This window comes from Pollachius pollachius (genome assembly GCF_949987615.1).
Source record: "Pollachius pollachius genome assembly, chromosome: 15".
Lineage (NCBI taxonomy): Eukaryota > Metazoa > Chordata > Actinopteri > Gadiformes > Gadidae > Pollachius > Pollachius pollachius.
Genome location: NC_136948.1, coordinates 13,643,507 through 13,659,567, shown reverse-complemented (window position 1 = coordinate 13,659,567; position 16,061 = coordinate 13,643,507). Strand labels below are relative to the sequence as shown.

The window sequence follows — 16,061 nt, the reverse complement described above, 5'->3', positions numbered from 1 at the left end:
GTTGCTACGTTTACTCGATTTAATGAGCTAGGTGCATAACTTTTCGCCAAAAAGCTGCAGTAACAAAGGAGACGAGAAGCCTTCTTTGAAACAAATTGGAGCCGATACTTAATGAATGACACACGCGCACACACACACACACATACACATACGCACACAAATATGCGTATGGATCTTGGTGAACAAGCCAAGATCCATCTGAAACAGAACTCTGACGTTAAGGAATATACACTACCATAGTAGTGTGCGTCATCAGATATGAAAAACTTTCTGGGAACTGTGCCTACTACTCGTCTGGATATGCCCATGCCAGGCCAGTATCGCTAAGGTTACACAACAGTTCACTGCAGCTGTCCTGCGATCTCAACCATCTTTGAAATCATATATTTCTTTATTACTTTTTTTAGGGGAACACATTTCACTTAAATATAACATACCTCATCACATACATATATTAGTTACTAAAAATGAATACAATTGTTTGGTTTGGCTCAAATATTAAAAAGTTAGTAAGTCGATTTCAATAAAAAAGCCACAGAAAAATCCAGAGAAGTAGAATTGAACGGTTCAAACAAACAAAGTGACAGTAGTACGTAGACGGGTTTTGAGATAATTCGAGGTTCCTCTAGAACCTCACCGCCTGAAAACAGCATTATAGGTCCACAGAGTGCAGAGAGAGTGCTTTAGCCCGTCACTACCTGAGAGGATGGTCCGTCTCAGAGCAGGACTCATAACCAGGCATCATAGCCATGCTTGTCCTTTATAATCCATATGCTGTCAATCGTCTTGCCGGCCTGGAATAAAAACAGAAAAGGTGTGTTTTGATTAATATTCACCTTTGACCCTTGAATTTGGTTTGTGAACAGGCAGTCTCCAAGACCCCTAAACACGTGGATGGAAAGAAATTCACTCGAGTCTCTCCTGGAATGGAACTGGTGGAGTTAGCCTTATAACTTCAGATAGCTAGCTCTCTCTCTCCCTCCCTCCCACTCTCTACCACTCTCTCTCTCCCCCTCTACCACTTCCTCTCTCCCATACTCACTCTCTTCCATACTCACTCTCTTTCTTCCATACTCTCTCTATCCCATACTCTCTCACTCCCATACTCTCTCTCTCTCACCTGATCGTCGGACACCTGGCCGAGGTAGAGGTGGGTGTGGTTGACCACTTGCATGTGGGTGTAGCCATAGTCCGTGCTGCGGAAGGCGCTCCAGTCTTTGGGGTTGGGGTTGAATCTATCCGTCTTCTCCCTGCAGCCCTGGAGTGCAGCATCCAAACAGACCACTAAACCAAACATTGTTTACATTGCTGTGGTGTGCCTCTCCTGGGGGTCCCGCCCCCTAGGGGTCCCGCCCCATGGGCTTCCAGGCAATTCGGTCTTGCCTTGGTGTGAGCCAGACCGCACCACGGTATGCACATGACTCACTCTCCTTCTTGTGTGTGTGTGTGTGTGTGTGTGTGTGTGTGTGTGTGTGTGTGTGTGTGTGCGTGTGTGCGTGCGTGTGTGTGTGAGAGACAGGGGAAACCTGTGCTTTGTTGCCGGCTGCACCTCCACAACCACAAAAACACATCAACAGTGCAGAATAGCTGGCTAGTCAGATAGGGTGGAGTGTGTGTGTATGTGTGTGTGTGGGATATGTGGCATGAGAGTGGTTCTATTTGTGTCCTCTATAAAAGGTGAATGCCCGGGGTTCCCTCCCCAGAAGACCATAGACGTGGAACATAGCATTGCACTCACAGCAGAGCCGGTGACGATGTGCACGGGGGCCTTGGGGTTGGTGTAGGGCTCTGCGACGCTACCGTTGAACACCTTCAGAGAAGGGATTCAAAAGAGTGCCGGTCAGCTTCCTCATCCAGGTAGAAACAGACACCGGCCTTATGGGTGGTTATGGGTAGTCAGGATCGAACCTTGTCCCCGTAGACCGGCCAGAGTCTCTCGTAGGTGTGCTCATGCGCCCACAGCTCCAGGTCCACACCTGGGGAGGGAAAGCATCGGTCAGGACCCCATTATCCTCGTGACGGTGAAAGACGCTCTAACCTGCTGCCTCACCTGCCCTCCCCTCCCGTCTATGAGACTGATTCTATGTCCGATTTCGCTGGCGAAATAACGTGATGGCTTATGGGACGGTGTGTGCTGTGGAGGATATTCAACAGTGGTTGATCTGTGACAAACAGACTGGGGTCTGGGTGAGGGGAAATGAAATGCAATACAAAGGGGGGGGGGGGGGGGGGGAAATAGGATTTGAAGCAAAGGCCGCTGTCCCGGGACGACTGCCAGTCCCGGGTCTGCTTTGGTCATAATGATGTGTGTTTGGATTGCTCCGTGTGCTACCAGCGAGCGCTGTGGCATTAGCATGTCTGAGCATGCAGGAATGTGAAACGCCAAAAAGGAAGAAGAAAATAACACAGCCATTAAGGAGGCTGGCAGCTGTGTGTGTGCAGGTGTTTTTGGAGGATCCCTCAGAGGCCTTACCGTGGAGGTAAAATAGATCCTCCAAGCCAGGTGCTGCTGGTGTAGTGTCGTTGCGTCCTCGTCTTACCTGAACGCAGACAGACAGACAGACAGACAGACAGACAGACAGACAGACAGACAGACAGACAGACAGACAGACAGACAGACAGACAGACGGTGTGAAGCGGGACTTCAACCCATGAAGACTCAGCGCCGGTACGTAAACTCTGCCACATTAACACCAGCATCACTCAGCAACATAAGGCACAAGGCTTTCTATGGAAACTGGTTGTCTTACGTTACGATAGCTTGCGGGCTCGCCATGCATTAGGCTGGTACGAAGTCCCCCCCCCCCCCCCCCCCCCCCAACTACGACGGGGGCAATTAAAGTGTCGAGCAAAATTCCGCAAAACAAATCCCCTTATAATTTTTGCACGTAAATCGAGTTAAGTCTTTTACAGCCGGGACAAACTGCTCCAAACATAGCTGGTAGCTACATAGTTTGCAAAACCCTTTATTACATGAGCTATTTATTCAACATGTCCGCTTTTCCTGCGCAAACCTGTTAGGTAAAATACAATAATCATAATTAGCATGTGTTTTATTGTCATGTCTCGCATAATGACACATAATAGTTATTTACGTCATACTTGGGCCAAGCAAAAGTGCAGCACTACCAGGACTGATGTTTGCAATTACATATTACCCACTTTCTCCCAAGGACTTTCCCATAAGTAACTCCTATTACATCTACAATTAGGAGGCACTGGGGATGTATTGTCTAGCATGCACACAGTGCTGTAACTGCCGCGCAGAAGACAGTTTTAACAGGATACATTCTACACTGTACGATGGCTCTGCTGCACTAGACACAGTACAACAGCACAGTGTGAAACTTAGTTCTACTGAATCAAACGTATTTCGGCTACGTGTGTGGAGATACCGCGTTGAGTGAACAGTCGCTGCAGTGACACTCCGACCCGAGCCTCCTGGGTCACCTTGTGTCTCACAAGGAGCGTTTGGACGGATAACACCTTGGTGAAAGTGCTACCTTCAAGCTTGTGTAAGCCACACATCGCGCCGTGTGTGCGCGGTACGGGGCGGGCCGTGTTTTGGGTGGTGCGTGGGACCTACGAAGGAGTCAAACGTGGTGCAGTCGTCCTGGTCGTCGTCGGAGCAGTACATGGGCCGGTGTCCCATGGTGATGATCCAGGGACGGGCTGCCCGGTTCTCTGGCCTGTTGGCCTCCTAAAACACAGAGGAGCCAGGGCAGAGCGTTGACGCTACTGGTGGGCTGTATAATATACACTCAGTGATATTCAGATAAACTAGGAGTTGGGGGGGGTCCTGGGCAAATTAGCACTGCATTTACCAGTGTTGGGAGTTTAATTCCCCCCCTTGGGACCCCTATGAGTAACTTATTGACTCAAATCTTTATTTATATAGCGCCGTTCGTTCAACTGCTTTGAAATGTCCTAACCCTCACATGTGTTTTGTGAGGTGCATTGTTTAAATTCCATATATGTATATATATATATATATATATATATACATATTAATAACATAAAGGTATTAAGTGAACACTCAAAAGTATTCACAGTGGTGGTAAAGAAGACTTATTTAGAAGGCTCGGATTTGGGCAGGAAACGGTGCAGTGGGCGTGCCTTTTACCGTACACAACGAGCCAACCCCGGAAAGGACCAAGGGAATCTGTTGCTGATTGCATTAGGAAAGAAAATGACAAAGATAAACACTAGCAGAAGGATGAATAAGTGTATGGTCACTGACCTCCAGGTCCTGTTTCAGCCAGTCGTACTGCCTGAAGAGAAGCTCCTGGCCAAACTCAAGGGAAAAGTAGACCTCGGTGGACAGGGAGATGATGTGGACGGGCCCTACGTTCCAGCTGAGAACACACATTTAGGGCATTAGGCAGACGCTGTTATCCAAAGCCACTTACGTTTTTGTCAGAAGAAAAATAAACAATATATCGGCGTTGGTACAGTAAGGATGTTCATAGAATCAAGTGCCAAGTACTAACATTTTTTGGGTTAACCCCTTCCCCGTAAACAACAAAGCTAGCTAAGATAAGACGCTACACAATGCTAAGTACTATTTTGTAGTATGTATGTTAAGTGTGTATGTTAAGTTGTTACACAACAACAATGCTACGTGACCCTGCTCCAAAACGCAGTTATGGAAGGGAGAAGACTTTGTCCCAGTGTATGGGGACAGAAACATCTTAAAAACTCATGTCAAGGCTGCTTTGCCAATGTGTATATACACATAGTCTTATTTGGTAGGTTGTGAGGAAAATCTTAAATCATGTTAAAGCTGCTATAGTGCAAGGGTCAAAGAAAGTATGAGAAAAACACACATCACCATAGCTACTATGGGGCCTAAACACATTGTTATCAAGGAGTGGATGAGCAGTTGAGACAGAGCCAGGAATGATGAGTCAGGACGTTGGAATACTTCTGACGGCTATCGTTTTCAAAGAGTGAGGGTGAAATTGAGAGTGACAGAGAGAGAAAAGGAAAAAGAGACCTAGAGAGAGAGATGGAGAGATAGAAAGACAGAGGGGAGGGGGGGGTGAGCGAGAAGAGAGCTAGAGCGAGGAAGACGGAGAGATAGAAAGAGAGGGGGAGAGAGAGAGGAGAGCTAGAGAGAGAGTGAGAGGTAGAGAAAGGGAAAAAGAGACAGAGAGAGAGACGGAGAGAAAGAAAGGGAGAAAAAAAAGTATTTCCATTATCAATCCCCCAGTGGTCTCTCCCGTCTGTTTTGAATGTAAAGGGGGGAGGATGGGGCACGGGCCAGGGAAGCCCTTCTCAGCTCCTGAGCAGGCCTGTCTGGGTCTGGGGCTTGGGAAGAGAGATTGAGGCATGGGCAGCTGGACCTGAGATCTTCCAAAGGGTATTATCTTACCGACGGAGAGAGGGACCCCGTGGCAGAGCAGCCCCCCGATGTAAAGCTCTTTTGTGTGGTTCCTGTGGACGCCCTGTGATACGAATAAATGGGGGGGGGGGGGGGGCTGGAGGCTCCTCTGCTGCCAAATCCCCTTCGGTTTCGCTGACTTACAGCTCATTAATAGCTACTTAGGTTCAGCAGGAGGTGTGTGAGAGCAACACGCGATACCGCACGTGGCCCTCCACCGTATGGAAAGAAATTCATCTGAGAAGTTAGTCTCTCTCTCTCTCTCTCTCTCTCTCTCTCTCTCTCTCTCTCTCTCTCTCTCTCTCTCTCTCTCTCTCTCTCTCTCTCTCTCTCTCTCTCTCTCTCTCTCTCTCTCTCTCTCTCTCTCTCTCTCTCTCTCTCTCTCTCTCTCTCTCTCCCTCCCTCCCTCCTTGGGGGTTCCCTGGAATATACTGTGGTCATAATTGATATGTTTACAAGGGGGAATGCTGAACGGGGCCATACAGTGTTGGCATTATGTATTGTTTCGTTGGTTCCTACCTGTACCACAGGCTTTCCGTCCGGCCTGGCATGCTGAAGCGGTTCCTGTAGTTTGAGAAGTTACTGCAGAACAAACAAAATAAGGAGATTGGACAATCAGCATGTCCTGTAGTCAGCATTCCTTGGATATCAAAAAATACCAAGACGTTTGTCTGCCTTTCAAGTTTCGCGGGACAAATGGCAGAGCGGAGCTAGACTTTAGGACAGGGCACGATAGGATGCACTCATTATCTTAGATGTATTTTCACTATGATCCTGTGAGTCTGTCTATTTGTGAAGACGCTTATTCGTTTGCTTGTTATCTGTGAGTTCTGCCAGGTAGCTTTAAGTAGGACGAGGGTTAGGGACACAAAGTGCAGAAGGCGATGAAAAAAGAAAGAACACTCAATTGACTTATGTTGTTTTATGAATCAGACATGTCTTTATTTGTAAAAGTACACACCAAATGCAGAAATAGCGATCTTTCTTGTCAACAATGGGTTATGTGTCGTTAAGCACATAACAAAAATAAAATCGGCATAAGCAAAAATGCATGGGTTTTATTTACCTAGGCATTATCACACCAATATCCAAATATCGCGATTGGCAAGTTCTTTGTTCCCACCAATCAGTATTTTTTTACGGCTTAGAATGTCACACACACAATGTAAGGGGCAATCCTCGGTCCATTAACCCTGAATGCGTGGAATGATAGCTTTCCTATCTTATGTAAGAGAGTGCAGACAGGGAGGAGGCAGGGCCTAAGAGGATATGCACACACACACACACACACACACACACACACACACACACACACACACACACACACACACACACACACACACACACACACACACACACACACACACACACACGCTTAATAAAAGGCTATGTCTTGAAAGGTTAATATCATGTATGGGGGGGGGGGGAGACTAGAGTTCAACGGGTTCAGGGGTCAAAGCCTTAGAACGAGGGGTCAAGGGGAGAGTGCGATGGACGGACCTTTAATTAAATGCGGACTGTGGCGGAAAGCATGTGGTTAGGGGCTGGGTCTTGATTGGTCAAACGGCCAAAGCCTGGTAATTGGCCTGGTCTCTTCCTAAACTTTATGTAATAATGTTTAATGTTTAATGATTGCATGAAATTTGATATTCATAAATATAGGATCTAATCCAGTAATAATAATACTGTATTGATTATATTGCAATTGGAAAATTAGTACAAATCTTTATCTGGGTTTCTATTTTCTTCCACTAAATACACAGCCTATTGTCAGATAGATGCTGTGGAGAGAGAAATAAAAAACGGTTTTCTGGCTTGAGCAGAGAGCCACACGTTATGAACTTGAACGAGACTGTGTGGCTGTGTTTACACTGACACCTTGTGGTGACAAGGTGAAACTAACACACGGGAGGTTAGCTGATGACACTGCAACAGCTGAGGGCACCTGACAAGCGCACCACGTCATCACACATGAACTACCAAGAATTTATGAAAGGCACAGAGATACTAACATTTTATTTAGCTTTAAGGTAACCAATCTTTTGGCAGAGCTTCGCTTATAAATCCCAGACTCGGATGAGGAGTGATAATGGGAGAATAACTAATTCCAATGAATTAACTTTGTCTTAAGTCACTTGGACCAATCAAAAGACACACTGACGGTGAGAGCTATCAAATCTGCCCTTTCCATTGGCTGATGAGCCATGAGTCCACAAAACCGCCACCTGAATCCAGTCTGGTCGGAGAGAAGTGCGGTCTGGAAGAAGTCTATCTCTGACTCTCATCACCAGCCTTTGTTTCAAATGGCAAAGGGTCACTTCCCATTCCCACTGACAGCACAGTCAGTGAGCCACACTTTGTGCCCAGCAGGACAAAGATGCTCTTGATTAGGAGCTTTATGTGTCGCACGCAGCGCGGTCGGTCTCATCATGGTGGAATGCTGACTACCCATGTGGGCTGGGCCTTCTTCTTCGTCCTTAGACGTCGCTTCCCTTCCCCCCCCCCCCCCCGTGTTTGAGGTTGGAAAGGCGGCTGGAGCGAAGAAGTCAGAGGCGCGCAGCTGGAAGGTTTGGACATTTCAAACCAGTGCTCAGGACTAACAACACAAATATAATAGTAGCTTCGGAAGAGAGGAATGAGAAGCTTGGCTTCTACTGGCGCGCATTAGGTAACGCGTGCGAGCGTGCGTTCTTTATCCAATGTCAGTTCCTTCTTTTTGGGCTTATCTTTCATTTTTTTTAATGCCAGAGGAAAGCCAAGAGAAACAGACTACTGTTGGACAATCGTCTAGATTAAGACCAGGTGGCAGTCACATGACACGCAGCCCAGGCGCGGTGAAGGCTCGTTGATGGAGACCAAGGGGCACACAGCCATTACAGATCATAATCCAGAGGCTTAGTGTTCCCTCCAACGTCTGAGGCAGCCATGGAACAGAATATGTACCAACACAAACAGACACACACACACGCACACATGCATACATGCAGACAGCATCTGGTTGACGAGAGAGCGGGCTCAAACAAAAACAAACAGTTAGCTTCTCAGCCCCGGCATCAAAGCCATCTGATTGGCTTGCGGCTGTGGAATTACATCTTTGTTTTGTCAATGGAAGCCATTCATCGGGGGGGGGGGGGGGATGATGCCCGGGCCTCAAGGGATTAATTGGCCAACCTGATTTCCATATCCGACGTTAGAGGCTGAAAATAGTCCAGGGTGAGGTGGTAGGGACGAGACAATTAGCCAGGTTGAAAAAGCACAGAGAGGGGAGAGATCAAAGCGGGGCCAGAAGATCTCTTCTCTTCTATTGAGAAGCAGATTAACGTGGTTCACGCATTGCGGTTCCTTTCCCCATCTGCAAATGCTAACTCCAGTGGATAAAAACCAAAACAATTCCAAATAAATAAATAAATTGCAGGGTAAATGTCTATTTCGCGTATTGTACGATGCATTCAAGAAAGCATGTAAGACACAGATCACCAACCAAAACAACACAACACCACGAGCGATACGAGAGAGACGGACCAGCCTGCATGTGTATTGGCTTTGGCAGCCCTTTCTTTAGACCTGTTTAGATGCTGGTGGTGAGTGATGTGTCTCCACTCCTTCTGAGCCTTAAATAGAGCCCCGTCTGCAGCCTCTCTGCACCAAACAGCTATCCACAGAACCAAAGTGTTCTGTGCAGTGGAAAACCTGTGGTTGACCAGAAGCGGTTTTATTTATATTGTTTTTTTTCTCCTTGAGTGTTACTCCCCCACCATTACCAACCCCGCACAGTTAACCAGTCGCCCAGTCACGGGGTATTTCATTTCATTTCGTCCGGGATCTGGCAGATCTCCGCTGGCCGATATAAAATACAGAGTGTACACCAAAACACATTAATAACAGTAATCAGTGATGGGTACGGGGCCTGCCCGTAACATGTAAACAGTGAGAGGGGGAGAAAAACATTGGTAGATGGGGAAGGGGGGGCGGTTGACAGACGGATTGCTTCCACGCTGAGTCACAGCGCTGGGAAGCACTTGGTATGGCTACCCTACACATGCCGTACACAAACACACAAACACACACACACACACGCAAGAATCGTGACTTCCACACGTGGTTGAGTGTAAACCGACGTTATGTGGACAGATGCATCATGTTGATCCCATCCCTCATGTTGATCAACACATGAAGGGGTGAACAGAGAGGAGGAAAAACAGGGAGATTCATGCGAGGGTCTACTCACTAGGCAGATTCGTGGTTGCCAGGACAGGTCATGTAGGGAACGTAGGCGGCGATGGACTGGATCTGTCTCATGAACTCATCGCCGACCCTCGCATTGTCCTGAGAAATAATGCCTACTTAGCTAGCTGGCATCAGATAATACATATAACATAATATGAAAATGGCGTTAAGCCGACTGCCATCAGCTACAATGTGTTTCTACTGGGAAGTAACATGTCACATTTTCCATTAGTGAATGGAGAAAAGTGACGGTTAAAAACCAAGTTTACATTTCTCTAAGGCAAACTTAGGGTTTTCAATATCAGGCACACATGGTGGTTCTTCCGCAAGAAAACATTCATGCTGTTTTTCTATTTCAACTTTTTATATTATACTTTGTGGAGACTGTGACTGGAAGCAATATCAGCAATATTAATTTAATATTTATATATTCTCTAACTACTATTTGAGGACAAGCATACTGGAACCACAGTTTTGATTAAACTCATTTCAAAGAAAAGGATATATACAAATAGCCCTAGAATATTTAAAACAGTGACAGAGAAAAGCAGAAGTGATCTACGTACCTCATGCATATCATAGGCAAAGTCCCCTGCAAAACACACAACACACACACACTTATGAATAAAAGTACAAGATAACAGAAGAAATACTTTGAATTGTTTTAAATGTAATTGTAGGGTTGAAATGTTGTTTGTTATTTATTTTCTTTGTACGCTCTGCGTACAGGCTTCAGCAGCTCATTTCCTCTACAGAGGATGATAAAAAACCCATCTAAATGTAAAGTCAACGTATTTTCAACAATGTCATAGCATATTGGGGTCCGGGCGTTCAATCCCCATGTCCACAGCGTAGCTGTAAGCATCCTGCTTTTTAATAAATAAATTCACCGAAGATAAAAATCATCGACACATGACTAAATGCTACAGTTCTTGTAGGAGGTGGTTGCCGCCGACAACCGGTACCTATGTGCAAGATGGCGTCAAGGATTCCTAGCTGGGTCTCCTTCTGCAGCCGGGCCAGGGACTGGGGGTTCTCGTTGCCCAGGTCTCCATACAGGGCGAAGGCGGGCTGGATGATGGTTTCGTCGATGGGTCTGAACCAGAACATGTCGCTCCAGCCCATGTCGCTGCCACAGTGGTACACTAGCAAAAAACAATACAAAGACAGGTACTCTATGACCTACATTAACCCCAAACTAGGTTAATGTAGAGATTTGCTTTGTGCCGAGGTGTGTAAAAGGCACCTTTTAAATTGGTTAGTTTTTATGTTGGGTTTCCTTTTAAGGTGCTTTATAAATCGTTGATACTAAACTTGAAACTTACACTCATGTGCTAACACTCACGCTCTCTGTCTTATGTAAGAGAGGAGAGCGAGGGCATTATGGGTTGCACACATGCACACGCACACGCACACACACACACACACACACACACACAGTGTTGCTGGACAACAGGGGCTGAGCCGAAACTCGACCAAGCAAGCCTCCAGTACACAGACCTATCACCCCCTCCTGAGTGAAGAGGTATTTTCAGGGGAACCACCCTGCAGCGCCCAAACAAAAAGTAAACCATACTTTCTGTAGACGGCTCTGAAACCCCGCGTTGTTGTCCCAGCACCCACCATAATGGGAACCTGGCTTGAGGTCACTGAGCGTGACTCTGTGGATGAACATCTTCCTCTTCTCGTTTCCTGAGTCCACAAACGGGGTCACGCTTCCCTTGGCGCTCTTGTGAAAGAGAATGTCCCCCCAGGGGCTGTACTCCACCAGGCTGTCGGTACGGTTGAAGGTTGTCCACGTGACCACCATGGATCCAGGCACCCCTGGGAGGGAACACAGTGGTTACTACCAGCCTGGCATGGATTCACTGGAGTGTATCCATGGAGTGAGGCATGAGTCACTTGATGATTTGATCATTGAATGTTTCGATCACCTAGACTTTTGCACAACACTCATCTATTGGGAGGCAGAGTTAGGCTGAGGATCTCCCAGGTACGAATTTGAGCCGCACGTTTCACATTTAGTTTCAATTTAATTTAAGTACATTTAAAAAACGTTAATTTAACACTTTCATGTGCAAGTGACGCAAAGGATCAAAAATAAATCAGAGAAGAAAAGCACTAGATCTCGGCACACACACACACACAAGAAAAAACCCTTCAGATCCTACCTGGATAGGAGAGGTGCACCTGCTCTGGCTGGGTCAAAACAGGAGGATCACTGACCACCAATAGTGGCGCAAAGCACAGCAGGGCACAGGCAGCATATACAGTCACCATCTTGACCATGGAGCTGAATCACACAGCCTGAGTGTCCTCATGCAAAAAAAAGTTGTGGACACGACAGGAAATATAATGAGGAATTCACATCTACAGTCACATGATTTCTAACAACGATTACATTCCACATGACAGTGATTTGATGAAGTGGACTACCAAATGACTTTTGGAAACTGAATATTTAAAGAAAATTTTCGAATTGGCAAGAAAGAGGTTGCTTGGTTGCAGATGTTCTCCATAATTCAGTGAGCCAGAATGATTACACAGTAAAGTGAAACTAATCATGGTCAGCCGTTGTTTTTCCCTTGTAAACACATCGGGAAATTCACTGTATGTACCATCAAATAGACTGAGCAACTGGCTCCAAGTCCCCTGCAGCAGCTGATATCAGCAGACATATACAACGGCTCACAGTTAAAGGTCGCTGCCTGGACACTAGAGCGTTTGTCTCGGTCATCGCTTAACGATGTGTTTGGATTTGAAATCATCCCCACCAGCCAAAGCAATAAAAGACACTAGGGGGAGCACTTAACCCAGTCTGGCCACACTGGGAGTTGGATCATCTGGGCGAGATCATTGGAAATGATTTGTTTAACTCCCAGCGTTCATCCCAGATTACCAAGAACAAAGGAGAAAGGCGACCTTCTTAGTGTCTGATTGTCTTTGGCCACAACTGGGTAGGAAGGTAAGCTAAGCTTGAGCAGGGTTGTAAAGCGTCGCTTTAGTGAGCGCTGAAGTACGTATTGTCTGAGCATCGCTACTGTCTGAAAATGAGGAGGACGAACACGAGATTGTTTCAAAACCTCGCTAGATTGATTTTTAATGATACTAATGTTCTTAAATGTTGTTGTCAAATACTCACAAGAACTTCAGCAGTGGATGGACAATAGTTCCTGACTACGTCATCGGCTAAGTCATAACAATGTGCAGCTGAATTGTGGGTAATGTTGTGTAGTAGATGGGCTGCCTCCTGTATAAGGGTTCAATATAAGGGTTAACGTTTGGCAAGAACGTTAAAATAATGTCATATTGTTCCAAATGTGTTTTCTGTCTACATTTGCACGCATCTATATATTATTTAGATATTTAGGCCTTCAGGGAAAGTGAGGTTGACGTCATAGCGTCTTATAGGGAATGCACATCGTGACGTCACATCGCAATGACCGGAGTTGAACCGCAGTCATATTATTGGTAATGATGTTTTGGTCATTGTTAAGTTATAATCGTGAATGTAATTATCACTATGGGGAGACGTTGTCGTGTTTGAAACTGCCTGATTAGCTGACGTTGCAAAACAAAGTTTTGATGAGCCTAGGATAAGGTATATATTTTATTTTGGATTTTACATTACCCCAACTCTCTCAAGGCATTACAAAAATGCCTTTCCCTTTTTGAGGGAAAAAATACTATATAATTAATTTAATTAACTGTTTAATTTTTTTAAACAGTTCTGTGATGGATTCTAACCTTGGACATGAGCACTACATGGGTGAAGGCCTGCCCCAGGATGAGGTCCACTACAGTGAGAACCCAATGCAGGTGAACAAGCGGCATTTCAATGGCGTGCCGTGACCTAAATCTATCTTTAATATTCTTGTGCAAATATCCGTGCAATATTGGCCTCATAACGGTTTATTCCTTCCTTCAGGTGGTGTATGCCAAAAAGGATGATTTCACTAGAAAGAGGTATTAACTTTTCGTTGCTTGTTGCGCTCACTGTCGTCCATGCGTTTTAGGATATTTGATAAAACATTTGCAACCGTGCCCATCGGCGTTTAGATTTCCGGCGACCAGGCCCGGCACCAGCAGCACGGGCCGGGCGAAGCGGGTGGTGTCGTGTAAAAGGAAGACCCACCACCTGGTCGTGGTGCGCAGGAAACCGGCCGCGGCTGGGAGGCCTAGCGGCACGGGCAACAAGGAGAACGAACGGGCGCGCACGGAGGACCCGCCCACATGCATGGACGACGACGACACGGACCAGGAGATGTTCCACGTGGATCCCTGGGAGTTCCCTTTAAATGTCAACAAGCATCAGGGTGGAGGAACAGGTTCCAAGCACACAGACTGCTTCACCCTTGGCGAGGTTTGAAATAGGATATTTCGCTGTTGCGGTTTTATTTGTTTTCCGCTAAATGTTTGATGCATGAAGTACTCTAGGAGAAAACATGTCCCGGGATGGTGATCTGCATGAGCAGGTAGATACGATAAGTGGGTAGAGGGATGGATGCTGTATGAGGATAAGATGGATGAGTTATGAAAGAATATATATCTGAATGGGGCTTTTTGGGGTTTATTTTCAGCTCACTAGAGATCATAGCTCCATGGTCAATGTGCTCTTTGGAAGAAACCTGCGATTGAAAGTGGCGTCGACTCTGTGGCAGAGAAATGTTGGAGAGCTGTTGACGTACTTCCTAAGGTAATTATTGCTAGTAGTTAGCACTAGTCTGCATGTTACATTCCATTTTTTAATACACAAATTAATCTCTTTTTCCCAGGATGGAAGACACTGGTGTGATTGTCGACTTTCTTCCCATCATAACCCAAAGGTAATGTTTATTTATTCTTCTCAGAAGTATCAAATAATATCAATATCACATCAAACTCCAGAGGTGTGTGTGTGTGTGTGTGTGTGTGTGTGTGTGTGTGTGTGTGTGTGTGTGTGTGTGTGTGTGTGTGTGTGTGTGTGTGTTACCTCAGCATTCACGAGGACTCTTCCGGCTTCACTATCGGCTGCTGTGTGGACCTTTTCCCCTTTGTCAAGAAAGTCCTTTCTAGTCCATATGAAGAGTGAGTGTTCTCCTGAGTTTGTTATTGTGATGACGTGTACAGCAGCAGGAATTATGACCACAACTACACAGATTGCAAGCATTGTGCTGAAAACACAATGTGGTAGGATAATAGAAATAAAAGGAGCTTCATCTTTTGTCTTGCTTCTACAGGTACGTCGCTGTCGGCTTAAAATGGATTCAGTCCGTTTTGAAAAAATGGTTTGAACAACTCCTAGCGAGTGGCCTTACTGGAAGGACTAACAAGCATTTGGATAAGTAAGAATCAGCTTGTTATTGGATATTCCTTTTCGCACTATGGATATTTGCTACAATTTAATTAACAATTGTTTCAATATTTTTATATTGGTGTTCTAGAAATTTCCAAGTGTTCAACCAGCAACTTGTGAACTTGTGGCATCACGACCCGGGCTCAAGCTTAGTCATGAAGATGCCCCCTACCTTGGCAAAGGTGAGCAGATTGCTCCTGAATCCCTGGCTCAGCTAAGCCACTATCTTCTCTCTTTGGGTTATGCAAATGTAGTTGTTTGGTTTGTTCCCCTTGTAGGTCATAGATTCATATCTCTCCCAACTCACCTGATGTTGTCGGCCTCATTAAAAGCTCCAGATGGACTCTTCCCCATCATGTTCAGACTGTTGTGTTGTTGTCTCTGTAGAAGGATGTGTTTTTTGTTTTTATGTCATCTTAAATGTAATTATTGTAATGAAGAGCAGAGCATGTAGCATTTGATGATTTACCATTTCTCAAGTTATGTAAAAAAAAAAAAAGGCCGAAGCAGAACAAATAAGTTTGGTCTGTCACCAAACATTGTGTGGTATTATGTAACTGAATAAAGAAATGTATTTTTATTTATGACATTTTTTTGATGATTCCGAACTTGATAGGAGAAATGCTTGTCTAATCGAGTTTTGTTTTCAGTGAAATTAGAACTGAAAGCAGATTTGTGTGTGTGTGTGTGTGTGTGTGTGTGTGTGTGTGTGTGTGCGCGAGTGTGTGGAAATCAAATAAAGTAGACCCAATGGGGAACTGCCTCCATCATTGTGTGCATTGGTTATCCTGATACTCCCCTGGAATCCACCTCAAAACAAAAAGGCTATCCCATAGCATGACCCCCCGCCACCAACATCCCTCCCTTTGCAGTCCTTAACCGAGTAAGCCACAGCTGGACCTTGGACTCCTACTGTAGGTGTATGACTGGGAGAATGATAATGGATTTTTACAATCCAGTGTGGCTTTGCATGCGTGGGTGTAGTGTCTCCAGTTGAGACATGAACAGGGGAGGGGGGCTAAAGTCCTGGCGTGTGTCACCTCCATGGACTCTGGAGCCAGACAATGTCATCATGCTCGGCCAGGTTTGGCCAACAGCGCTTGTCATTCCTCCCGT

General features: G+C 45.8%; 2 protein-coding genes across 4 annotated transcripts; one reads left to right on the top strand and one right to left on the bottom strand.

Moving 5' to 3' along the window:
* Positions 1 to 378: 378 nt before the first annotated feature.
* Positions 379 to 12,803, bottom strand: acp7 (acid phosphatase 7, tartrate resistant (putative)). 2 transcript variants are annotated; one of them, XM_079751953.1, is made up of 14 exons: positions 12,753 to 12,803; positions 11,782 to 11,917; positions 11,234 to 11,434; positions 10,576 to 10,755; positions 10,177 to 10,202; positions 9,612 to 9,709; positions 5,903 to 5,965; positions 4,241 to 4,355; positions 3,587 to 3,700; positions 2,474 to 2,540; positions 1,909 to 1,976; positions 1,739 to 1,810; positions 1,121 to 1,258; positions 379 to 794 (listed from the first exon to the last, which is right to left on the bottom strand). In XM_079751953.1, the coding sequence occupies exons 2-14, from the start codon at positions 11,897 to 11,899 to the stop codon at positions 729 to 731; spliced, it is 1,326 nt and encodes a 441-aa protein (XP_079608079.1). In that variant the 5' UTR covers positions 11,900 to 11,917; positions 12,753 to 12,803; the 3' UTR covers positions 379 to 728. The 2 variants fall into 2 exon arrangements, with proteins under 2 accessions (XP_079608079.1, XP_079608080.1); XM_079751954.1 differs by having other exon boundaries at positions 11,782 to 11,903; positions 12,753 to 12,780.
* Positions 12,438 to 15,761, top strand: LOC307086666 (KATNB1-like protein 1). 2 transcript variants are annotated; one of them, XM_079751956.1, is made up of 10 exons: positions 12,438 to 12,575; positions 13,339 to 13,429; positions 13,539 to 13,576; positions 13,670 to 13,973; positions 14,191 to 14,306; positions 14,386 to 14,436; positions 14,588 to 14,677; positions 14,830 to 14,934; positions 15,034 to 15,127; positions 15,224 to 15,761. In XM_079751956.1, exons 2-10 carry the CDS (start codon positions 13,346 to 13,348, stop codon positions 15,254 to 15,256), a joined length of 915 nt encoding a protein of 304 aa, XP_079608082.1. In that variant the 5' UTR covers positions 12,438 to 12,575; positions 13,339 to 13,345; the 3' UTR covers positions 15,257 to 15,761. The 2 variants fall into 2 exon arrangements, with proteins under 2 accessions (XP_079608082.1, XP_079608081.1); XM_079751955.1 differs by having other exon boundaries at positions 15,034 to 15,761.
* Positions 15,762 to 16,061: the final 300 nt, after the last annotated feature.

Excerpts from the sequence above, each read along its gene's own strand:
- acp7 (XM_079751953.1), bottom strand. The coding sequence starts at position 11,899 with ATGGTCAAGATGGTGACTGTATATGCTGCCTGTGCCCTGCTGTGCTTT. Across the intron at positions 4,356-5,902 it reads ACGGAAAGCCTGTGGTACAG|CTGGAACGTAGGGCCCGTCC; the intron begins GTAGGAACCAAC and ends GTGTGTTCTCAG. Across the intron at positions 1,811-1,908 it reads GGCCGGTCTACGGGGACAAG|GTGTTCAACGGTAGCGTCGC; the intron begins GTTCGATCCTGA and ends CCTTCTCTGAAG.
- LOC307086666 (XM_079751955.1), top strand. The coding sequence starts at position 13,346 with ATGGATTCTAACCTTGGACATGAGCACTACATGGGTGAAGGCCTGCCC. Across the intron at positions 14,678-14,829 it reads CTTTCTAGTCCATATGAAGA|GTACGTCGCTGTCGGCTTAA; the intron begins GTGAGTGTTCTC and ends TTGCTTCTACAG. Across the intron at positions 14,935-15,033 it reads ACTAACAAGCATTTGGATAA|AAATTTCCAAGTGTTCAACC; the intron begins GTAAGAATCAGC and ends TTGGTGTTCTAG.